This window comes from Cynocephalus volans, chromosome 4 (assembly GCF_027409185.1).
Source record: "Cynocephalus volans isolate mCynVol1 chromosome 4, mCynVol1.pri, whole genome shotgun sequence".
Classification (NCBI taxonomy): Eukaryota; Metazoa; Chordata; class Mammalia; order Dermoptera; family Cynocephalidae; genus Cynocephalus; species Cynocephalus volans.
In genome coordinates this window covers 160,185,793-160,210,121 of record NC_084463.1, presented here as the reverse complement: position 1 = coordinate 160,210,121, position 24,329 = coordinate 160,185,793, and the positions used below count along the sequence as shown (strand labels likewise).

Genomic DNA, 24,329 nt, shown 5'->3' with positions numbered 1-24,329 from the left:
GCTTAAGCACACAGCCCATTTCCTCTCCAGTAAAACGAGGATATTAATAGTGCCTCCCTCATGAGTGTATGTATGGTGAGGAGCAGATGTGATAAATCCACGTAAAGTAACAAGCCCAGGGCCTAGGACATAACAAAGGCTCAATTCATGGTGTCTATTATTTTCAATATTATTAATTAAACAATTGATGAGCATAGCAATGCCCCTGACCTGTTATGGAGGACCAGCAAATCGTTTAATTCATTCCACAAGTGTTTTCTGAATGGCCATCATATCAGCCTGCCTCCCTGAATGGGGCCTTCCTAACCTTTCCCAAATTGTCTTGGAGGCTGTTCCTCAGTCCCTTCCAGGTAATGAGCTGTTCTACTAACCTACCCCTAGGCTACAGGGGATAAAACTGAAGGTCACAGAGGAGTAGTGACTTGCCTGAGGCCACCCAGAGCTAGGACTGGGTCTTTGCCCCCTGGCTGACTTATGGCATTAGAATGCAATAGAGTTCAACTCCCTAGTAAATCTAAAATAGAATCATAACTACTCACGGATATCCCTTAAGTCACCCATGATGTAAGAGATTTTGTGGGGCCAATCCTGTAGCATAGGGGTCGGCAAAGTTTTTCTTTTTTTTTTAAAAGATGACCGGTAAGGGGATCTTAACCCTTGACTTGGTGTTGTCAGCACCACGCTCAGCCAGTGAGCGAACCGGCCATCCGTATATGGGATCCGAACCCATGGCCTTGGTGTTATCAGCACCACACTCTCCCGAGTGAGCCACGGGCCGGCCCTCGGCAAAGTTTTTCTGTAAAGGGTCAGAAAATAAATATTTTAGGCTTTGCGGGCCTCCATCTCAAGTACTCAACTCTGCCATTGTAGCAGGAAAGAACCCCAGACAGTACTTAAATAAATGAGCATGGCTGTGTTCCACTAAAACTTTATTTATAAACACTGAAATATGAATTTCATACAATTTTCACATCATGAGATGTTCGTTCTTAATTTGATTTTTTCCCAACCATTCAAAAACGTAAAAACCGTTTTAGCTCACAGGCTGTACAAAAACAATGAATCTCAGCTCAAAGGAGATAGAATCCATTCTTTATTGGCTTTAGGATGAGAGATATGAAAAGTGTTATTATTCCAGAGAAGGCCCTAAGGCCTGACCAACTGCAGAGACAAGGGAGGGTCAATTAGTCGCCTCCGAAGCATTCCGTGGTGAGGAGGGAGAAAAAGACCTGGTGATGGACTCAGCAACCTTTACAAACTTGTTTTCTTACCTGTAAAGTGGTGACAATAATCCCGACCTTACAGGGTTGTTAAGAGGATTGAATCAGATAAAGCATGGTAAAGCGTTTTGCAAAATGCAAACGTTTATCCACTTAATTGTTTGTACAGATACGAGCTGCAGATCTCACACTGACTTTATTTCTCTGGGAAGCCTTCTACGAAGTTTGATGGGACACTATTCCTTTAAATTCTTCCTAACCACCTAAAGCGGTTGGACGAGTCGGCACATGCGCTTTCCTTTGCGGAATTGGCAACTCAATCAACAGCCTTCCCCGAGCCTGTAGAAGGGAGGTTAAAGGTCTTCCTCCAGAGTACTTATACGCAAGCGTAAATCATGATTGGGAGCACTATATCGTGCAGAGAGCCCAGTCCCTTTTTCGCGCCCGAAGGCTCCGCCCCTCACGGCCAATCAGTAGGCATTGTCTTTTGCAATGGCCAATGGTAGTGAGCGTGGGGGGCGTGGCTGGGTGTCCGTGGGCGCGGCCTGGCGCCGAGAGAAGCGGCGGGGCGAGCCGGGGGCTCTAGTGAACAGCGCAGCCGGACGGGAATCTCCGGCTGGCGGAGAGAGAAGGTGGCCAGGGCCCGGCAGTCTCCGAGATGTCACGATGGCTGTGGCCATGGTCGAACTGTGTGAAAGAGCGGGTCTGCCGCTACTTGCTGCACCACTACTTGGGTCACTTCTTCCAGGAGCACCTCAGCCTGGACCAGCTCAGCCTCGATCTGTACAAGGGCAGCGTTGCCCTGCGGGATATCCATCTGGAGATCTGGGTGAGGAGCCAGGCCCGAGCCCAGGAAGGTGCGGAGGGCGGGGGCGCAGTGACCCGAGTCTCCTGGCGAAAGGGAGAGGCAGGGCAGTCCCGTCCTCTCCAGGCGGCAGAGGCACCCCTGGCTGGTCGCTTCAGTTCCTTACCTGAGCCAGAAGCTGGGCGGGAAGGAGTCCCTGTCTTCAGTTCACAGCAGGAGAAACTGAGTCAGGAGAGGGGGTGTCACTTGTTTGAAGAATGCCAGCATAAGCACATCGAGTTTGGGGGCTCAGCTGAGCGGGGTGGTGCCGAGGGGCTAAGGACGGTGTGAGGAGAAGGCTGAAAAACGGGGGGGAGGGGGGAGTCCGGTGGAACTGGGCCAGGGCAGCGACAGAGTTAGGGCCGAGGCAGCTGGTCAAGGAAGGCTGGTAGGGGTTCAGAGCCCTGGTGAGGGCACCTGTGGAAAATGTGCCCTGACCTCCTGACCCCATCATTCTGGGCCCGGTGGGTGGGGTTCGCCTCCGGATGTAGATGTCAACAACCGCGTCAGCACCCGTGTTGATCAACACCTCGTGCGACTGCTGCGACTGTTTACTTCCTGCTTTGGGGAAAGTAGGAGGGACCAGACGAATGTTTAGGGAGGGACTTGGGGGTCAGCATCCCTACCTGGAGGCGGGCCCTTTAGGAAAGGTGGGGGAGTTCTGGCCTCACCCGGGGAGGAGGCTGAGGGAGATGCTAGAGAGCCAAGAGGAGTGAGGTCTGGGTCAGAGGCCTGAGGCTGGGGGCGGTCAGGGGCCCTGACTCACAGCTCAGCTGACCTGGGGAGTTGTGAAGGAGCCACCAATTAGAGGCACCAGCCCAGGGCTGGGTCAACCCTCCAGGTCCAGAGCAGCAAGGGTGGGCATGGGGGCAGGGGCTTCTCAGATTTCTGGCTGGCCTCAGGCAGGAACAGCTGGGCTTTAGGGGTAGGCCAGGCCTTAATGAGCAAATGGGGAATAGTAGGGGAGAGCCCTGAGCCCTGAGTTGGGTGTACCTCCCAGAAGCCTGTTGTCTGTGAATTCCATTGTCAGAGGCCTTCTCTCACTTCTGACCTGAGCTCTTAGGCTAGCCTAGACAGCCCAGACCTCTAGGCTGCCCATGTCTACTTTTAGCCCCAGAAAGCACTCCCACTCCTCTGTGCCCTGTCCTTCTGTTGGAGATTGAACTGGCTCCTGGGTAGGCTGCTTTCCAGGCCAGCCTGTAGGGAGGGGTTGGGCCCCTGGCGGGTGCAGGTGCTTTCTTAATAGCCAGCCTCTCCTCCCAGTTGCTGGGCCTACAGACCTCACCTGCAGTCCCAAAAGAGGTGAGTGCCTTGGGGACTCTGGGGTGGGATGAGAAGAGAGGCCTGGGTCCCAGTCTCAGTCCCCACAGTACACTGGGTGACTAGACTAGTCCCTTCTCTCTAGGCCTCAGTTTCCCCATCTGTGGGTCTCTGGGTAAGGAATTTAGACTACATCCCTGTGGGCCTTCTAGCTCTTCCTTGTGTTTATTTATTCACATGTGCTTGTTTATTCAGGGACCCAACAGGTGTTTACTGAGGCCCTCTTTGGTTGGCACCACACAGAACACCTGGGGTCACAGGGAAAAGGCAGGTGGGCTGCTGCCCTCAAGGAGCTCTCAAGCTAGCAGAGGTGCAGCTCCAGCACAGATGTTTTAACTGGGGGCTTGGCCTTGTGCCTCAGAGTGATACAGCTACACGAAGTGTTTGTGGTTGGTTTATCCCACCCAGCCTCAGGTCAGCCCCCTCTCCTGGACACTCTCCCCTTGAACTCCATGCTTACCCAGGATGGATGTGGGGTGCGGCTGCACTCTGCCAGGCCTTTGCACATGTTCCATGCTAGAACACACTACCATCCGTCCCCTCCATCTGGCTTCCTGCTCCTCATCCTTCAGCGCTCCCCACCTCTGACGGCCCAGGCTGGGTTAGGTGTGGGCCCCTCCACCCCCACTCCCTAGTACTTGCTTACCTCCGAGTTTCATCCTGGTACACTAGTCCCTGGCTGGAGCCTGGCTAGGCTGGGGAACGAAGACATTTTATTTACCCATATAGCTTCAGGGTTAGCACATACAAGGTGCTCAGTAAATATTTTTTTGAACTGAATGGAGAGGGAAATATTTGAGCTGCAGGACTGGGCCCCTTTAGATGATGGGTGAAGAGAAGGGCCAGGAGTAGAGAACAGCATGAGCAAAGGTAGGACCTTATAGGTACCATGTGGAGGGACAGGAAAAGCTGAGGGTGCTCCCCAAGGTGGAATGGCCAAACAAGGCTGTGGCAGCCAGCCAGACTTGGGGTTTCTCTGAGCTGGCTTTGTCCCCTGCCTGCTTCCAGTCAGTAAACGAGGTGCTGGAATCGATTGAGTCACCACTTGTGCTGGTGGAAGGCTTTGTGGGCTCCATTGAGGTTGCTGTGCCCTGGGCTGCGCTACTCACCGACCACTGCACTGTGCACGTGTCAGGCCTCCAGCTTACCCTGCAGCCCCGCCAGGGCCCAGGTGAGGACAGGGTAATGCAGGGGGTGGACAGGTAGGAGTGGGCCTGAGCACCCAGGAGCTGACTGAGCCTGCCTGCCATGGGACCCTCTTCCTCCCCACAGGGCCAGGGGCTGCTGACTCACAGAGCTGGGCCTCATGCATGACCACAAGCCTGCAGTTGGCCCAAGAGTGTCTGAGGGATGGGCTGCCTGAGCCCTCTGAACCTCCACAGCCCCTGGAAGGGCTGGAGATGTTCGCCCAGACCATCGAGACTGGTGAGCAGGCCCATCCCAGCCATCCTGCCCCCCTCCGCTCTGTGGCTCACAGGAAGGAGGCCCCAGACACCAGCACGGCCACCCTGCTGCCCAGATGGGAAACTGCCTCCCTCCTTGTTGCTCCATCTGACCTGAGACCCCTTCCCTAACCCTCAGTGCTGCGGAGGATCAAGGTGACCTTCCTGGATACTGTTGTGAGGGTGGAGCACTCGCCTGGTGATGGGGAGCACGGCGTGGCAGTGGAGGTCCATGTGCAGAGGTAGGGACAGATAGGACTAAGTGGAAGCTGCCGTATGGCCCTTCCCCTGTCCTGTACCCCAAGCCTAGCCTGCTGGGAATGGTAGGGCAGGTCTGGGTAGGCCTGGGTGGTGGTTGGGTTGGGGAGGTGTTCTGTATTGTGAGCCTGGACTGGTGTCCAAGGGCCCGGAGGTGCAGGCCCAGAGTGGCCAGGTCCCTAAGGATCAGGTTAGATGCTGAGGGTCTGAGGAGCAAGGGCTGGCCTGAGCCCCCAAGCTGGACATGATGATCCAGGATACCTGGTATGATGGGGTATTTCTGCAGGCCAGGCTCCCCGACCCTATACTGCTAGGACAGAGCACTGGGTGGAGAGAGGGGCTCCAGGCCTGGGGTGGCTGGGGCAAGGGCTGACCCTCTACTCCCCAGACTGGAGTACTGTGATGAGTCAGTGCGGGACCCAAGCCAGGCACCACCGGTGGACGTGCATCAGCCACCTGCCTTCCTGCACAAACTGCTGCAGCTGGCAGGGGTCCACCTGCACTTTGAGGAGCTCCCCCAACAGGTGGGCCGACTCTGATTCCCACAATCCCTTTCTCCTTCTAATCCCTTGAACCCTGTGACTCCCCTCCCATCCCTTCTGACCATCTCTGACTTCATTTTCTCAACTCTCTCCTTTTATATCCTCTCATCTCTCAGGAAGAATCTCCAGAGTCCCCCTTGCAGATTGGCAGCTGCTCAGGATACATGGAGCTAATGGTGAAGTTGAAGCAGAATGAGGCCTTCCCAGGCCCCAAGGTGGGTGCCCAGGCCTAGAGAGGAGTGTGTCCTATCTCAGACTCCTCCTCAGCAATGCTGATCATCCTCAGGCTGGGAGGGGGGATGTCAAGTGAGGGAAATTACTGCCTTCTTGGCAACTAGAGACAATGAGGCTCAGAGAGGTCAAATTATGGCCAGGTTCATACAGGTAGTTGGTAACAGAGCTTAGCCTGAGAACTGGCATCCTACTTCCCCAGGGTGAGGGCAGGTGGGTGGCAACTCTCAAAGGGGCTGGGTGGCAGTTGTAGGCTCCATGGCTTCCTCCTCGGCCCCCAGTTGGAGGTGGCAGGACAGCTGGGCTCCCTGCACCTGCTCTTGACCCCACGGCAGCTCCAGCAGCTTCAAGAACTACTCAGCGCCATGAGTCTTACAGGTGAGGCCTATGCGTGGTCCAGTGGGTGGGATGGCTAGAGAGGGCCGGCCAGGCTGGACTGAAGTATCTTCCCCTGTAGAACCTGAGGGCTTGGCTGACAAGCTGAACAAGAGCCGCCCGCTAGGTGCTGAAGACCTGTGGCTGATAGAGCAGGACCTGAATCAGCAGCTGCAGGCAGGGGCTGTGGCCGAGCCCCTCAGCCTGGACCCCCTTAACAACCCTCTTCTCAATCTGGACAGCACTGGTGGGTATGGGGCCAGACTTGGGTTGGAGGGGCAGCTAGTGTGGGTGCAGGAGTCTGGGGGCCAAGCCTGCTGTCCCTGATGCTGCTAACCTTACCCATAGACCTCTACTTCTCCATGGCTGGCCTCACAAGCAGTGTGGCCTCAGCCCTCTCTGAGCTCTCCTTCTCCGACGTAGACCTGGGCTCCTCTGTGCACAGTGACATGGCCTCCCGCCGGCTCTCTGCCCAGGCCTACCCAGCTGGTGAGTTGGGGCACTTCGGGCAGTACTCCAGGGTCAGGAAGGGCTGGAAGAGGCCTCAATGCGGTGGGATGTCAGATGCATTTGGTAGGCCCCCAGCAATGCCTAGAGGTACAACATCCTCTAGGCATTGGTTCCCTGGGGACCAAACTTGAGAGAAGCTGGTGATGCAATGGACGGAGCTGAGGTTTCCGAGTCAGTGATTTTGGTTAAGCACTTAAACTCTCTCACTCTCAGTCTCCTCTTTTGTAAAAAGGGGACATTAAGATCAGACTTTGCCAGGCTGTTTATTTCGGTTAATATTTATTGAGATCTTATTGTGGGTCAGGCACTGGGCTGGGTGCTTTATTACAGCCGGTCCTTCCAGTTCCCTTGAGGGTTAAACCGAGCCTGGGCAGAGGGCCTGACATACAGGAGGCACTCTGTGTCACCCCTGCCTGGCCAAGTCCCCTGCCAGAGCCACATGATGGGACAGGCTTGGCTCCATACAGTCCAGCTGGGCCAGGGCTTCCTCCAGCCCCATCACAGTGGCTGGCTGTCACTCTATCTGGGGTACCCATGAGCTCTTGGGAGCCCCTGGTGAAGCCTCAGTCCCCTCAGGCAAGATGGCCCCCACACCCCTCCCGGACACCATGCGCCCTGACACGCTGCTGAAGATGACGTTGGGGGGCGTGACCCTGACCTTGCTTCAGACGTCTGCCCCATCTTCCGGACCACCTGACCTCGCCACCCACTTTTTTGCTGAGTTTGATGCCACCAAGGATGGGCCCTTCGGCTCTCGCGACTTCCGTCACCTTCGGCCACGCTTCCAGACAGCCTGTCCCTGTAGCCATGTCCGGTACGAGCCTGAGGCAGGGACCTGAGGAAGGACTACCAGAGCCGCCCTAGCCCACCCTCTGATGCTCATCTTCTTTCCTACAGGCTAACGGGCACAGCTGTGCAGCTGGCCTGGGAGCTGCGGACCGGCAGTAGGGGTCGGCGGACAACCGCCACAGAAGTGCACTTTGGGCAGCTTGAGGTGCTGGAGTGTCTCTGGCCCAGTGGCACTTCGGAGCCTGAGTACACGGAGGTGAGGGCAGACGCAGAGTGTGTGTGAGGCAGGGCTTGGAGGTTCAGGTGGGTGTGGGGACCAGGCCTGACCCTGTTCACCTTCCATATCCCATCCCAGATCCTGAGTTTCCCCTGTAACCTGGGCTCCCAGGTCTCAGCTCGGCCCTGTGCCCACCTGCGCCACACACAGACCCTGCGCCGTGTGCCCAAGGTAAGCCACCCCTCACTTCAGGCCTAGAGGCTGTGTGTTGCTTCCCGTGGTGTGTGGCACTCACCCTGGCTTCTGCCAGTGTCTCCCCTGCTCCCCACTCCCATTCCCCATTCCCCATGACTCTGTTCTCCAGTCAGGCCATACCTCACCACTCCAGCGCCCCTGAATACCCTCCTCTGTCCCTGTCCTCGCCATTCTCTTAGCCTGGTTGCCCCCTTTCTTTCTCTCAACATGGCAACCCCCTGCTGGGCCTCTGAGGCTGGGAGTGGCAAGTACTGGGTGGCTTTTATTAAATAAACAAGCATGTTGTTTGCTTCAGGCAGGATGGCGAAGTTCTCCACAGTCCCCCTCTGGGTCCCCTGCCCAGCCTCTTCTCTCACCACCAGGAGGGCTCTGGGTTTGGTTTTTGCTTAAGGAGGCCCCTTCCAATCCCTCTCACCCACCCCACAACCCTCACTGACCTGAACATTCACCCTTAGAGCCGGCCCCGGCGCTCAGTTGCCCGCCATTGCCACTCTGAACTGTCCCTGGACCTGGCCGACTTCCAGGCAAATGTGGAGCTGGGGGCCCTGGACCGGCTTGCTGCGCTGCTGCACCTAGCCACCACCCCCCCCGAGCCACCTAGCACCCTGCTGGTAAGATACCCAGCCAGGACCAGGCCAGGGTGGGGAGCAGAGTGCGGATCCTCTGGCTTTTGACCACAGTGGGAGGAGCCCTGGCTGTGGCAGCTCTGACCCCGCTGACCCTCTTGCAGACAGAGCCCCCACCAACAACTGAGCAGCAGACAGTGTTTCGGCTCTCAGCACCCCGGGCCACACTGCATTTGCGCTTCCCCATTGCCGACCTGCGGCCTGAGCGGGACCCCTGGGCGGGCGGGGCTGTGCGGGCTGAGCAGCTGCGGCTGGAGCTGAGTGAGCCCCAGTTCCGGTCAGAGCTTAGCAGTGGGCCTGGCCCCCCAACCCCCACCCGCCTGGAACTCACCTGCTCCGATCTGCATGGTAAGAGTCCCCTGGGGAACAACACCTGCAGCAGGGGTCCTGGGCTTCTGGGAGAGGTGGACTTAGGGCTACAGATGGGCCTGGGTCACAGCTGGAGCAGACCCTGGCTCAGGTCAATACCAGCTTTGCAGAGCACCAGCATTGCGTGTCTCTGGCCCCCTCTGGACAACAGGCAGAGTGAACCCTTCATCTCTGGGCCACTGCAAACCATGGTAGCGGGGAAGGGGCACAGGTCTGACCCACCCTGGCAATGGGGAAGAAATGGAAGAGGCAGCATTGACAATTCCCCACCCCTCCCTATCTCCTTCAGGTATCTATGAAGATGGAGAGAAGCCACCCGTCCCCTGCCTGCGTGTCTCCAAAGCCCTCGATCCCAAGAGCACTGAGCACAAGTACTTCCTGCCTCAGTAAGTGGGGGCTCTGGAAGGGGCAGCTGGAGAGAAGGGTTCTGCTGCTGGGGGTGACAGGAGGCCAGCTTGGTACCAGGTGCTGGGGGCCCTGCTTGTCAGTGACAGGTCTGTGCCATGGCAGGGTAGTGGTGACCCTGAACCCCCAGTCCAGCAACGCACAGTGGGAGGTGGCCCCGGAGAAGGGAGAGGAGCTGGAGATGTCGGCTGAGAGTCCGTGCGAGCTGCGGGAGCCTGAGCCCTCACCCTTCTCTTCCAAGAGGACCATGTATGAGACGGAGGAGGTGAGGCCTGGCCCTGCCTCTTCCCTAGATCACGCCCCCACCCCCGGTCTCTGCCATGGGAACCACCTGTGTGGCTGTGGGCCAGGGCAGCAGGACCACCTGTGGTGCTCATGATGTTTCCCAACACTGGTGAGGATTTTGTTTTTTCCATTATTTCTTTCCACTTGTCTTAGCCAAAAGGCTGAGAAGTGATCTTCCATTACTTCCTGTCAATGAGGGAGTCTGAAGCACCCTTCCCCGCTCCTGGGGCTGGGAGTGAAGGCAGGCCCCTGGGGGAGCATGGGTCCTCAGTTAGGACGGTCAGGACCCCATCCCACCTCAGCTGTTCATTGGCAGTGTACACTTGGGCCTTGGGATCCTCTTCTCTGAAGGTGATGAGGGCTGAGTAAGAGGCAGTTAAAGGGCTGGCCTCTGGGGCCAAATTGCCCAGATTCAAATCCAGGCTCGGTCATTCAGTGGCTGTGTCACCTTGGGAAGTTACCTAACCTTTTGGAGAGTTACCTACAGATGAATTTCCTCCTCTGGAAAGTGAGCACAGTAACCTCTGTCTCATAGCCCTGTTGTGAGGATTAAGGGAGTTAACATACATGAAGCCCCTAGAACAGAACTGGCATGCCATCCGTGCTGTGTTTCAGATGGCCATCACATTCCCAGCAGAGAAGGGTACCTATGAATGAATGAATGAATGAATGAATGAATGAGTGAGTGATAGGAGATTGGGACTCAGACCTGGGTCTCTCTGATTCCAGAGCCAGAGACAGGCCCTGGCATCACTAAGATGACTTTCTGCTGAGATTCTCTTCCCCACCTCACTGTGTCTAGATGGTGATCCCTGGAGACCCTGAGGAGATGAGGACGTTCCAGAGCCGGACCCTGGCACTATCTCGCTGCAGCCTGGAAGTGATTCTGCCTAGTGCCCACGTCTTCCTGCCCAGCAAGGAGGTCTACGAGAGTATCTACAACAGGTGGAGACACAGGCCGGGCAGGGCTGGGCGCAGGGCTAGGCTCTGGCCTCCCTCACCTCTGCCATCCACCCGCCTGTCTCAGGATCAACAATGACCTGCTTATGTGGGAGCCTGCGGACCTGCTTCCCACCCCTGACCCCACCACTCATCCCCCTGGCTTCCCGGGCCCCTCGGGCTTCTGGCACGACAACTTCAAGATGTGCAAATCGGCCTTCAAGCTGGGTATGAGGGGTGCTCTGGCTGGGCCGGAAGGAGGACACCCCCCACCCCAGATCTGGGCAAGGCCAGGACAGCCCTCCCAGGTCTCCTTCCCACCTGCTGCCTTGATCTTACCCCAGACTCAGAGTCGGATGACGAGGACACCCACTTCTTCTCAGTGGGGACATCGGGGGCCCCCCAGCCCCCTGCTCCTGAGCCCCCAAGCGCTCACTCCCAGAGTACCTTCTCTACACTGGTGACAGTGCTGAAGGGTCGTATCACAGCCCTCTGTGAGACCAAGGTGAGGGCAATCCTGGGCAAGTGAGCCCCTAACTCTAGGGCCCCCACTGGTGGGAAAGCAAGAGAAGCGTGAGCAGCTCTAGGTCGGGAATGTGGAGAACAGAAGGCCCAGGTGGCTGTCCAACCTACAGCACCCACTCACCACCCGCCAATCCATGCATAGCAGCCCATGCATCCCATCACACCATATCAGTCACTTATTAGCACCTGCTGTATATAAAGCTCATGCTAAGGTTCAGAATGGGCATCATTTTGTCCTGAGGAGGCAGACAGGGCAGGGATTCTTTTTCCCTTTTGGCAAAAGAAGGAAGTGCTGCCCAGGGCCTGCAGCAGCATCAGTGGTAGAAGCTGGAACTGACCCCTGTCAGGCCAGGGCTCCTGGAGCTAGCTTACCCCGAGGGTGTGGGGGCTGCTGCGTGCAGCTTGTGCAGCCAGGCTGTGTGCACTGTCTGCAGGATGAGGGCGGGAGGCGGCTGGAGGCTGCGCATGGGGAGCTGGTGCTAGACATGGAGCACGGCACCGTCTTCAGTGTCTCCCAGTACCACGGCCAGCCGGGACTCGGCTACTTCTGCCTGGAAGCCGAAAAGGCAACACTCTACCACCGAGGTGTGAGGGCTGGGGACTGGTCACCACTGGGTTTCTAGGGTGGGGGTGGAGGGCTTTCAAGAGGGACAGGGGCCCTGAGCGGAGTGGGTGGCCAGTTGACTTGGCAGGGGGCTCACAAGACCCCTCTCCAGCGGCTGTGGATGACTACATGCTGCCCAGTCACCTGGAGCTGCCCAGCTTTGTTCCCCCGGCCCAGCTGGCCGCAACCATCTACCCATCAGAGGAAGGGGTGACTGAGCGGGGAGCCTCAAGCCACAGGAGCCAGGGCCGGGACCCCCACATGCTGTCCACTGCTGTGCGCATCCACCTGGACCCCCACAAGAATGTCAAGGTACAGCTTCCCGTGCGTGCCACCACCCCTGTGGCTGGGCAGCTGCCTCCCTGTGCATGGTGGGGCCGGACTCTCCATTGCCCTGATTATGCTTCCACCCCCAGGAGTTCCTGGTGACACTGCGGCTGCACAAAGCCACCCTGCGCCATTACATGGCCCTGCCTGAACAGAGCTGGCACTCCCAGGTGAGCAAGGGTGACCTGGGAGCTCACATGGTCCAGAGGTACTGGACTTCTGGTTTGGGCAAGCAGGTCTTCAGGATGGGAGGAGACTGATATGAGGGGCATGGGCTGGGTCAAAGCTGACCTTGGCCAGAGCTCTGAGACAAAGGGGTGTGGTAAACCACCTGTGGGCAGTAGGTGGGGTGCCAAGTAGGGGCCAGGACAGGGAGATGTTAGAGGAGGGAAGAGGCCACCTTATCCTCACTGCCCCCTCCTGCCCTGGCTTCTGAAGCTGTTGGAGTTCTTAGACGTGCTGGATGACCCTGTGCTGGGATACCTGCCCCCAACGGTCATCACCATCCTACACACACACCTGTTCTCCTGCGCCGTGGACTACAGGTACCCAGGCTAGGTGGGCTAGGGACTGGGCAGCTGGACTAGGGCAGGCTCTCAGGTGTAAGGAACCTGCCCGAGCCCAAGTGTGACCCCCAGGCCACTCTATCTCCCTGTGCGCGTCCTCGTCACTGCTGAGACCTTCACCCTCTCCAGCAACATCATCATGGACACCTCCACCTTCCTGCTCAGGTATGCAGGCTTCCCTCCATGCTCCTGGTCCATCCCACCCCCAGCTGGGCTGCAGCTGCCTACCTGCTGTGTGTCCTCCCTCAGGAACGTGCATTGTTCCCACCTTCCTGGAAGGTAGTTGGACCCTCTGAATCAGAGCCTTAAAAGCATCCATGCTCTCTAACCTGGTAATCTCACTTCTGGGGGTTGTCTGAAGGATATAACGATAAGAGAGGTGGGATATGCCACTGTAGTATAATTTCATTAAACAGTCAAAATTTACAATCTAAATGCCCCCAAGTCACAACCAGAGTAAATAAACGTGGCCCACCCAATGGGGGGGATGCTGTGCGGACATTAAATTCAAGTTGAAGAATAATGTTAAAAAAAAATGTGATAGTACAATGTTTACTGAAAGAGGTTGGATATAAAACTACATATGTTGATCAGTTAGTGTGTAGGACTGATAACACCTAGGTCCAGGGTTCGATCCCTGTATTGGCCAGTCAACAAAAAAGAAAAAAAACAACTACATATGTTTTTAAAAATAGGGGGTGTTTATATATATCTATGTGTGTGGTTGCATTGGAAAGATAAAGGCAATGTATATGGTGGGTTTCTCAGAATTTGTGATTAGAGATTCTGAGTGATTTTAATATTATTTTTTATTATTCTGATCTCAAAGGAGTTTATGTTATATTACAATTACAGTGAGGACTTATTTTAAAAGGACAGTAAATGTTATGGCGGGAAAGGACACCCCCTCCAGGCCTGTTATGAGGTCCAGATGAGGTGGTGGAGCTGGAAGTACTTGGAGACACATGAGTGCTGCCCCCCTTGAGCAAGCGCCTGTTGTCTGAGCCCACAGCATGTACAGTCAAGAACACTGAGGCGGGAGGGGGCCCATCACTGCAGCTTCTTGTGGGCTTAGGACCGCTCTGCTGTCTCCAGGAGCCCCACCCTTGCCCAGCTCCCACGGAGCTGCCGCCTGCAGCGGCTCCCGGGCCCTTTTCAGCCCTGTTCCCCACCAGGTTTATCCTCGACGACTCTGCCTTGTACCTATCTGACAAGTGTGAGGTGGAGACCCTGGATCTGCGGCGAGGTAGGTGGGCCCGCGCTAGGCTCCCTCTCTTCTGAGGGACCACAGCCCCTGACCACATGCAGAACAGCCAGGTGTCCTCATTCAGCTGCTGCCTGGATTCTTAACTCCCATGCACATGGGCACGCACGTGTGAGGGCCATACCCAGATAAACCAATGCTCCCCCCTGGTGGTGAGGCAGGGGCTGGGTGTAAGGAGGCCACAGGATCTCTTTGCCCACCTTCTGCTTCAGATTATGTCTGTGTCTTGGACGTGGACCTCCTGGAGCTTGTGATCAAAACCTGGAAAGGGAGCACTGAGGGTAAACTGGTGAGTGTGGCTGTCACCCAAGGTCACTGGAGCTGCAGCAGGTGTGGGGGCAGAGGGAGCCTTCGGGGGGTCGCCCTCCCCTGCATGCCTGCTCCCTGGGTCTGGACCCAGGCCATCGTCAATGCCTGCCCTTCCCTTGCTGGGCTGCAGTTTGTGCCCCTCCTGGGAAGGGCCAGGCCCCTCGTGGGTGCCCCCCCCCGATGTTTGCTGAGTGAATGAATGGGTTTTAGCCCTGCCACCAGAGGGCAGCTGGGGCAGCTGCAGCCAGGGCAAAAGTAGGGCCTAGGGAGTGAAACAGCCTTGGTGGGTCCCTAGTTTCCTCATCTCTAAAAAGGAGATAGCAGGCCCTGCCTCACTGTGCTGAACTAAGGGGCAAAAAAGACTGGATGTGCGAAGCCCTTCATGGGCATGGGGGTGGAGTGGGTACATTCCTGCTCTCTTGGGTGCCCTGGGCCAAGTCCCTTGTATTCTCTGGGCTCAGTTTTCTCAAGTGTTCAATGGGGCTACTGGGTAGGCTGCCTCCCCACACCCACAGGAAGACCCAACCCCATTCTCCCTATGGCAGGTACAGACCTGTGGCGCCCTCCCAGAGAGGGCAGGGCCCTGCAGGTAGTGGGGTCTGTGCTGATGCTGCCACCCTCCCTGCCCTGCCCCGCCCACAGAGCCAGCCACTGTTCGAGCTGCGCTGCTCCAACAACGTGGTGCACGTGCACAGCTGTGCCGATTCCTGTGCCCTGCTGGTCAACCTGCTGCAGTACGTAATGAGTGCAGGAGACCTGCACCCCCCACCCCGGCCCCCCAGCCCCACGGAGATCGCCGGCCAGAAGGTACAGGTGAGGTCTGGCCACACAGACTACCAGAGCTAGGCCAGGCCCCCTCCCATGCCATGGCTCTCAGGGGCCTGGTGTTGGGGGATCCCTGGGGCCACCCCGCCCTCCTGTCACTTATTTGTCACTCCTCCGCTGCCTGGCCCAGCTCTCCGAGAGCCCTGCCTCCCTACCCTCATGCCCCCCAGTGGAGACAGCCCTCATCAACCAGCGGGACCTGGCCGACGCCTTGCTGGACACGGAGCGCAGCCTGCGGGAGCTGGCCCAGCCTTCAGGTGGACTGGGGGCACTTTGGGGACAGCAGACATCACCAGGCACCCATAGCAGACCTCCCTCTAAACTGGCCTCTCTCTCCTATAGGTGGCCTCCTCCCTCCATCCTCGCCCGTCTCAGTCTACTTATTCCCAGGTGAACGGAGTGGGACCCAGCCCACCTCACCCCCTGCTGGGGGCCTTTCTGGCCCCTCAGGGTCCCACTCAGAGATGAAGGAAGATGAGAAAGAAGAGGAGGGTGATGGAGACACTCTGGATAGTGACGAGTTCTGCATCCTTGACGCTCCTGGCTTGGGCATCCCGGTACGAGGGGGGAGGTCATGGCTCCATCCCCTGCCCTAAAGGGCAGCTGTTTGGGGTGGGGGCCAGGATGCCCACTGGTGGTTGCCTGACCCTTCCCGTGGTGAGAGAAGGAGACAGGAGGTGGGCACCATCACCTGGGAAGCAGTGCCGGGCATGTGCATCCTGGGGAGGTGGCCCTGATGCTGGGCTTTGAATTCCCAGAGGTGGATTCCCAGAGGAAGAGGAGGCCTCCCAGGCAGAGGCACAGGAACGTCCAGGGGGCTAGAGGAAGAGGAGGGGGTGGTTAGCAGGAAGGGATGGGGAACTGTTTTGCTGCAATGTCCGAACTCGCCAAGGTCTCAGGGAGGCAGGGCTGGCAGGAGCAAGATGCTGTCAGGCCCCTCCTGGACAGACTGCTCAGACACAAGCTCTGGGGATAGTAGGCCGAGGGTCACCTCTTATCAGAAACGGGGGAGGAAGAGAGGGAGATGTGAGGACAGGGGAAAGACGGGGTGGCTGGACTGGGGACAGCATCTGTGCCACTTATCTTTGCTTGGCCTCCTCCTGGCAGCCCCGAGACGGGGAGCCCGTGGTGACACAGCTGCACCCAGGCCCCATCACCGTGCGGGACGGGCACTTCTCCCGGCCGCTGGGCAGCACGGACCTGCTGCGGGCGCCCGCCCACTTCCCAGTGCCCAGCAGTCGTGTGGTGCTACGTGAAGTCTCCCTCATCTGGCACCTGTATGGTGGCCGAGACTTCGGCCCCCACCCTGGCCACAGGTAAGGAGGAGAGGTGCAGGTGGCAGCTGGTGGAGATTAGGGCCCGGCTTGGGCCAGCCCTGCCTTTCCGCGGTGGTAACCTTGAGCCCCGTCCACCCTTCGCTGGCCTCAGTTTCTTCATCCTTCCTCGCCCTGCCCACCTCCCAGGACTGCAGCTGGAGGGGATGTCTTGCTCCAGGCTGAAAGGCCTGCTCTGGGGGCAGTGGGGGGTTCCTCTGATTCAGCTCATTCCCTGTTCCTCTTCCCAGGGCAAGAGTTGGCCTCATGGGCCCTAGGGGCTCCCCTTCCCGCTGCTCTGGCCCCAACCGGCCCCAGAACTCATGGCGTACACAGGGTGGCAGTGGGCGGCAGCACCATGTCCTCATGGAGATCCAGCTCAGCAAGGTGAGTGTGGGGTGCGGTTGTCGTGCCACACACCAGCGCTGTCACACCCCACGCCGGGCGCAGTTCTAGCTGCTACGCGCAGCGATGAACAAAACAGACAAAACTTCCCCTTCATAGTGGAGGAAGCCAGGCCAAAACCAACTGAGATGTATCTAGTGTGGGAAACAGTGAAAAATACTCAGGGGAGCGTAAAACAGGAGAGGGGGACACAGGGTGATGAGAGGGTCAGGAGAGTCCTCTTGAAAAGGTGACATTTGGGCAAAGGCCTGAGTGAGTAAGGGAAGAGCATGAAAACTGTAAGCTGGGACGTTGCTGGCTTCTCCCGGGAGGCCTGGAGGCTGCTGCTGAGCAAGGGAGGAGAGTAGGGCCTGGCGGGGCCCAGCTCGTGGAGGGCCCTGCACACCGTGCAGCAGTGAGATGGAAGCCGCGGGGGGCTTTGAGGAGAGGCTGCTGTCACGGGGGCGCCCACTGCCGCGGTCAGCACTGGGCGGTGTGGCCGTGCGGGGTGGTAGCAGCAGGTCTGGAGATACCGGCTGGAGGGAAGAACCACATGTTTGGCTCTGGACTGGATGTGAATGAGATACAGAGAGCGGTCCAGAGGGTTTGGGCCTGGGAGATTGTGCAGGGGGAGGTCTCACTTACTGAGAGTCACCAGGCGGGTGCTGGGTTTCCTGAGGACCCTCTGGAGGTAGGTGACAGATGAGCACACAAGCTGTAGGGAGCAGCAGGCTGTGCTGGGAGAAAGCTCAGGGGAGGTGAGCTTCAGAGCAGTGGCCGGGGGGCCTCTGCAACCTGACGGGGAGCCAGCGGTTGTGCGGGGAGAGGGGCAAGGCTTTCCACGGAGAAGGCAGCACAAGGGCAAAGGCCTGAAGATGAAGCAGCCTAGACCTGTTCAGGGGGCAGAGAGGCTGGAGCAGCGGGCACCTGCAGCAAGGGTGAGGGCAGGTCTGGAGGGAGAGGCAGAACCCTGCCAGCCAAGGTGCGGCGCTTGCAGGGGAAGCCGCAGGGCCCTCGAGGCCAGTGGGCAAATGATGAACAAAGATCCCTGTGGGTGTGTGGAGAATGGATTGGAGAGGACGTGGGGACCATCCAGGGTGCAGGGGAGAGGTGATGGTAGCTGGGAGACCAGGTGGCAGCCGTGGAGGTGAAAGATGTGCAGAGGGAGTTGAGAGAGATTTTGAGGAGGCTTTGGTGATGGAGGGTTGGCAGGTAAGGGCGGAGCAAGGTTTGTGCTTTGGGTGCCACTTAGGCGAGGCTAAGGCTGTGGGAATGGGAGCAGATAGATTCGGGGGAGGAGGTCAACAGTTCAGTGTGGCCACATGGAGGTGCCAGGGTGGCAGGCAGGTGTGGGGCAGAGATGGGAGCAAAGAGACCTGTATCCAGCCCTTCCCTCCCTCTCAGGGCCCTGTCTACCTGGCTTAGACCTCCGTCCACCCCACAGGTAAGCTTCCAGCACGAGATGTACCCAACAGAGCCAGCCGCAGGTCCTGCAGCCCCTGGCCAAGAGCTGGAGGAACGGCCGCTGTCCCGCCAGGTGTTCATTGTGCAGGAGCTTGAGGTCCGGGACAGACTCGCCTCCTCCCAGATCAACAAGTTCCTGTACCTTCACACGAGCGAACGGATGCCACGGCGTGCGCACTCCAACATGGTACAGGCAGCCCCCGCCGTGCAGCCTGGGCAGGGCATGTGCTTGCACACACGCGCACCCAGCTTGTTTGTGAGCCTGAGAGGAGGGCAGAGCTAGGGGCAGGCTTAGCGGGGGGAGCAGCACGTGCAGAGGCAGGGCTGACTGGGTAAACAGGTGGGGGACAGGGGCCCCCAGGCCCAGCAGGCACCCAGAGCTTCCCTCTGCCCCCAGCTCACCATCAAAGCGCTGCACGTGGCTCCTACCACCAGCCTGGGCGGGCCCGAGTGCTGTCTCCGTGTCTCATTGATGCCTCTGCGGCTCAATGTGGACCAGGTGAGTGGGCCATGCGAGGGCAGAGCCCAAGATGACCCCCATTGTCTCCGGACCCCTCTGAGTTTGACCTGCTCCCTGAATCTTCCCCTACAGGATGCCCTCTTCTTCCTCAAGGACTTTTTCACCAGCCTAGCGGCTGGCATCAACCCCGTGGTCCCAGGGGAGACCTCTGCTGAGGGTGAGAGGCTGGGCCAGAGAGGGGAGGGTCCAGGCCTCCTGCCTCCCAGGACAGCCCAGACTCCCAGCTATCCCTGGCCCCATCCCCAGTCTGTGACCTCCGTCCCCAGCTCGCCCCAAGACCCGAGTCCAGCCCAGCAGCGCCCAGGAAGGGCAGCCTGAGGTCACAGAGACAGCTGGCTGGCAGGAGGCTCCAGGCGGTGGACACAGCTCCTCCTCTGAGCAGCAGCCCATCTACTTCAGGTAGGGCTGCAGGCTGGGGCCCTGGCCAGACTACAGGCCGCCAGGTCAGTGACCAAAGGGCCCCTCTCCCACTCCCCCACCCAGGGAGTTCCGCTTCACGTCTGAGGTACCCATCTGGCTGGATTATCATGGCAAGCATGTCACCATGGACCAGGTGGTGAGTGGGGCCATCAGGCAGGGTGGCCATGTGGGCTAGACTCTGGGGTCCCTGTTCTGCTCAGCTATGGCCAAGTCTCTCTGGGGCCAGGGCTTGCATCCGGACACCAGCTGCTGCTGAGTTGGTCTCCGGTGGCTTCCGTGGGCTGCCCAGTTCCCGTGTCTCATCATGTATGTAACCCTGAGCCCCCTCCCTGTCCCAGGGCACTTTCGCTGGCCTCCTCATTGGCCTGGCCCAGCTCAACTGCTCCGAGCTGAAGCTAAAGCGGCTGTGTTGCCGGCACGGGTGAGCCCCCAGCACCCTCAGCCTCTCACCAGGGCCTCCTGTCTCCCCTTTGCTCTGTTCCTGACCGGCTGTGTGGCCTTGGCCAAGTCCTCACCCCTCTCAGGGTCTAAGTTCCTCCTCTGTAAAACAGGCACAGTCGTTCCTCACATGGCTGGGTCAGGCCACGGGGAGGGTTGGGGCGCCACACTACTTGCCACAGGGGTACTCGGTCCTCCTAGCCCCATGTTCTTTCAGCGTGTGGCTCTTTCCCACCTTTCCCTCTTCCCTCCGCTTTCCAGACTCCTGGGTGTGGACAAGGTGCTGGGCTATGCTCTCAATGAGTGGCTGCAGGACATCCGCAAGAATCAGCTGCCCGGCCTGCTGGGAGGCGTGGGCCCCATGCACTCGGTTGTCCAGCTCTGTGAGTGTGTGGGTTTGGGTGCTCTTGAAACTGCTGTTCCTCTTGTGTGGCCTACCAGCTGCCACTGGGAACAGGAGGGGGAGGTCCTCAAGCAGGGCAGGGGAGCCTCAGGCATCTCTTAACAACCCTGTCCCCCAGTCCAAGGGTTCCGGGACCTGCTGTGGCTGCCCATCGAGCAGTACAGGAAGGACGGGCGCCTCATGCGGGGGCTGCAGCGAGGCGCCGCCTCCTTTGGCTCATCCACTGCCTCTGCTGCCCTGGAACTTAGCAACCGGCTGGTGCAGGCGATCCAGGTAAGTGGGCGCCCTGTGTGGGCCGTGTGGGACAGGGAGGGGCCACATAGCACCCAGTTCTGACCTCAGAGCTCTACAGTGAGTGGGCAATCTGGGTGTCATGGCCTCATTTTATAGAGAAACAGTCATAGAGAGGGGAGGCCAGGTCCCCATAGCCAGGTCTCCCTGGGCCACAGCGGCTCCCCTACAGGAGGGTGAGTGCCTCCCAGGCCTGTGAGCCCATTGTGTCTCCATGGTCATGACATGTCTTGAAAAGGAGGGAGGGAGGGATGGTTGAGGCTCAGAGACTGGCCCTGGTTCATTCAGGCCACATACTCTGCTAGGATAGGCCCAGAGGGATCCCCTGGGAGACTGGGCAGCTAAGTGAGGGAGACAGTCCTGTGAGCAGCTGTGGTCAGTGCAAGGAATTCTGTGGTAGGGACAGGATGGTCATAGCAGGCAGGGGCGTGCAGCTCGGTGCATTCTGGGACCTGCAAGCTCTGACCCCAGGGGGGCAGAGGGCAGGGTCTCAAGGGAGGAGTCTGGCAGGGTCAGCAAGCACCAGAGAGTGCCCCAAGGGTATTAAGTTGGGTGGGAAAGAATGATGTTGGTGAGTGATGTGGGACAGAGAGAAGAGGTGCTGGTGGGCAGAGGAAGGTCGCACTCGGTGATGGGCTCGCCGATGGTCTGTGGGGGTGAGTGACAGGGAACCCAGGTCTCCCCGGGGCCTTCCCCTAGAGCCAGGGAAGCCAGACGAGGAGTGGGGTCGGGGAGGCAGTTGGTCAGTCTCGGGCAAGCTGCATTTGTGGCACCCATGGGGAGCCTGCCTCGATGTGGTGGTCAGCAGGAAGAAAGGTTTGGGTTTGAGAGGACATTAGGATAGTCCCTTCGAGAGTCATAGGCTCCTCCTGAAATTCCAAGGGCGGGTGGTGGGAGCCATGGAAGGAGTGGAGGAATGGAAGGAGGGTGGCGAGACGAGGCTGAGCAAGAGCCCATGCACAGGACAGCTGAAGGCTGGTGGTGGGTGAGGCTGAGGGATGGCAGGGTCCCCGGGCTGGCCAGGGGAGCCTAGGGGCCAGCTCTCCTCATCCAGTGCTCCTGTGTCTTTCAGGCCACAGCCGAGACAGTCTATGACATCCTGTCCCCAGCAGCGCCCGTCTCCCGCTCCCTGCAGGACAAGCGCTCTGCGAGGAAGCTGCGCAAGGGCCAGCAGCCCGCCGACCTCCGGGAGGGTGTGGCCAAGGCCTATGACACGGTTCGAGAGGTGATGAGGCCCCTGCCCTGCTCCCGGTTACGCCACGCCCACCTCCTCCCTCAGACCCCTGTACTGACCTCTGTCCTCCACAGGGCATCCTGGACACAGCTCAGACCATCTGTGATGTGGCATCTCGGGGCCATGAGCAGAAGGGGCTGACAGGCGCTGTGGGGGGTGTGATCCGCCAGCTGCCCCCAACAGTGGTGAAGCCACTCATCCTAGCCACAGAAGCCACATCCAACCTGCTTGGGGGCATGCGCAACCAGATCCTCCCCGATGCCCACAAGGACCATGCTCTCAAGTGGCGCTCAGAGGAGGCCCAGGACTGAGCACAGGGCACCCAGGACCCAAGGAGGCGCTGCCCACTGTGCCCCAGTCAGCCCCCATGGTGCCACAGGCTCCCAAGCCTCCTGAGAGCTGCAACCCACAGCTGGACCAGGTCTGGGCCCTTCAGGGGATGGCCACTGTGAAGGACAGCTGGTGGCCTGCCTGCTGCCTGTCCGCTGTGGGGGTGCAGCCTCCCTGCCTTGGGGCTTCGGCCCTGTCTCTGCACTTTTCCTCTGGGGAGAAAGGACACGGCCTTTCCCTGCCACCTGGGCCCACACTGCTGCCTTGTCCCAGGACGGAGGCTTTCGGACCCTCGGACCCTGACCCCACTCAGCCAAGTGTCTTTCTATATCTTGGGGGGAGGTGGGAGGACAGACACCGTGTGGTTCAATGTAATATTTTTAAGCTCCTTGGGCGTGTGGGTCAGTGTCTGCATGAAGTGGAATAAACTGTGCCCACCGCAAGCCCCTCTCTTGGGTCCTACATACCTGTACAGCCCCTGTAAGCCCTGACCTCAGCTTTGACCTTGGCTCCTGCCCAGATCCCACCTCTGCACCCAGCACTTCCCGTGTCACCACCAGAGGTCTCCACACCCTCCCACCCCAGTCCAGCCTCACTTTGGGACCAGAGCAAATGGTGGGGCTGTAGGGGACACCAAGAAGGCACAGGCCCTGACTGTGTGACCTGAGGCTACGTCCTGGGTCTCTGAGCCTCTGGTCCCTTCTGGTGGTCTTTGCCTAGCTGATAGGGACCAGGCACATCACTCCTGCAAGGCCAAGCCCTGGGCCCTCTGGAGGCTGCTCCCACCGTCTCTAGCACAAGGCTTTTGGAGTGACTGGCTCTCTGCTCTGAGGTCCCAGCTTCAGACCTTGGAGTGGGAGGGGTGCTGGGGCAGTGCTGTGGTTAGAATGGTCCTGACAGACACGTGCACGTAACTTGACATGAAATCGGGAAAATGCCTACTGTTCCCCCTACACACACACATTGTTTCTTGTGAACAAAAAAGAAGCTGCTCCCATGCCCTTCCCCACCCAGCTCCCCACAGAGGTGGGTGGGCCCGTGGGGAAACTAAGGTTCAGGTTAGGAGTCACAGAGTTAGAGAACCGTCATCTTTCTGGGCTTATCTGCAGACTTCTTGGGCTAGCAAAGACCCCCCCACACACACACCAGCTCCCTCTTTGTGGCCCCTGCGCCCCTCAGTGGGGAAGATCTGGGCAGCATGATGGCACAGAATCTTTGTCCTGGGGGACCCTGAGGTCCTGGCTGCCTATGGCCACCTGGGGCAGAGGCCAAGCAGGAGGTTGGGGGAGTGAGGCCCGGAGGGTGATTGGGCTGCAGATGGCTAGGGTCTGATGCCACCAGGACTGGCAGACAGGGGCCCAGCCTGATGCTTCCTGGGCCTGCCCCACCCTGCCGGGGCACAGTCCAGGGTTTCCTGCCCTTCGAACCGCACTTGTGATCCATATTGATGGTGGTGGGATAATCATTAACTGCTGCCAGGGGCTGGGCCAACAAGCTCAAAAGGCGCTGGGCTCAGGGCGTCCCCACTTCCTCCTTGTGCCCCGAGGGCCAGCCAGGCAGCCAGGTAAGACACTTCCTGGGCCGTCGGACCCCCACAACCCCTCTGCCCCATGGTGCTCCTGAGCCCAGGCACCTTTCTGCAGGGTCACCAGCCCTTCTGAGTAAGAGAGGAAGGGACCTGTGCAGTCACTGGGGACCTGGGAAAGCCCCTCCTGCTCTGTGCCTCAATTTCCATCTGTGGGATGGGAGAAACAGCATTAGATCTCAGAGCTGCCTAGCTCTGTGGTGCCAGGACTCTGGATTGAGCACTGCCTCTGCCACGCCAGGGCACTTAGACCCCACACAGCAGGAGGCTTGTCTTGCCCAGGCTTCTGGGAAGGGCTGCTGGACCTGAAGTGGGGGTGGGGAGCCGGTCACCAGCTGTGGTATCTTTATCGGCAGCCCCTCCTCCCAGGCAGAAGGATCCCTGCCTGGGGATCCCCCATCCTACCGTGACTACATTCCAAGAGAAAGGATGCCGCTTCAGAGAGGCTGCCAGGCCAGCACGGCCCTGAGGCCTTGCTCTGTGACCTTGGATAGCCTCCTCTGACTCTCTGGGCCTGTTTCTGCCTCTGGCAAAGGGTGGCACGGCCCAAGTCCACTCTAAAAGTTCCCTTTTCTCTACAGAAGCTTTGGAGTCTCTTGAAATGCCCACTGGGTCTCGGCAGGACTGGCACTGGCACCTGTCACTGAAGCCTCTTGAGCCAGAACCTGTCTGGGAAGGGATGAGAACACACTTTGCAGGAGAAAGGTCTGTCCCCAGGAGCCCCGGGTCAGTTCAGGGATCCTGGTCAGCAGCTCTTTGCTCTCCCCACAGCAGGGACAGACCCAAAAGCAGAAGGGTAGGCAGCTTCCCGTTAGTCCAGGCCAGTGTGCAGGATGGCCTCACAAGCCCGGGTTTGCATATGACAAACCAGCAGGGGCTCAGGGAGATTAAGCTTCTTGC

General features: G+C 58.8%; 1 protein-coding gene across 2 annotated transcripts; it reads left to right on the top strand.

Moving 5' to 3' along the window:
* The first annotated feature begins 1,782 nt into the window (after window positions 1-1,782).
* Window positions 1,783-22,239, top strand: ATG2A (autophagy related 2A). 2 transcript variants are annotated; one of them, XM_063092851.1, is made up of 41 exons: window positions 1,783-2,049; window positions 4,393-4,555; window positions 4,657-4,809; window positions 4,966-5,068; window positions 5,473-5,608; window positions 5,743-5,841; window positions 6,139-6,235; window positions 6,315-6,479; window positions 6,581-6,721; window positions 7,319-7,556; window positions 7,640-7,787; window positions 7,887-7,979; window positions 8,459-8,614; window positions 8,734-8,977; window positions 9,288-9,384; window positions 9,509-9,668; window positions 10,491-10,633; window positions 10,716-10,855; window positions 10,972-11,132; window positions 11,587-11,737; window positions 11,869-12,068; window positions 12,173-12,253; window positions 12,522-12,628; window positions 12,722-12,814; window positions 13,825-13,895; window positions 14,126-14,202; window positions 14,865-15,029; window positions 15,178-15,304; window positions 15,390-15,604; window positions 16,155-16,363; window positions 16,612-16,747; window positions 18,189-18,395; window positions 18,606-18,707; window positions 18,801-18,885; window positions 18,995-19,127; window positions 19,212-19,284; window positions 19,487-19,569; window positions 19,848-19,969; window positions 20,108-20,262; window positions 21,353-21,505; window positions 21,589-22,239. In XM_063092851.1, the coding sequence occupies exons 1-41, from the start codon at window positions 1,879-1,881 to the stop codon at window positions 21,823-21,825; spliced, it is 5,790 nt and encodes a 1,929-aa protein (XP_062948921.1). In that variant the 5' UTR covers window positions 1,783-1,878; the 3' UTR covers window positions 21,826-22,239. The 2 variants fall into 2 exon arrangements, with proteins under 2 accessions (XP_062948921.1, XP_062948920.1); XM_063092850.1 differs by having other exon boundaries at window positions 14,865-15,035.
* Window positions 22,240-24,329: the final 2,090 nt, after the last annotated feature.

What these genes read in the sequence shown, in the direction of transcription:
- ATG2A (XM_063092850.1), top strand. Translation starts at nt 1,879, where the DNA reads ATGTCACGATGGCTGTGGCCATGGTCGAACTGTGTGAAAGAGCGGGTC. An exon ending in CACCTGCTCCGATCTGCATG is followed by an intron (nt 8,978 to 9,287) that starts GTAAGAGTCCCC and finishes TATCTCCTTCAG; the next exon opens with GTATCTATGAAGATGGAGAG. An exon ending in GGCAACACTCTACCACCGAG is followed by an intron (nt 11,738 to 11,868) that starts GTGTGAGGGCTG and finishes ACCCCTCTCCAG; the next exon opens with CGGCTGTGGATGACTACATG.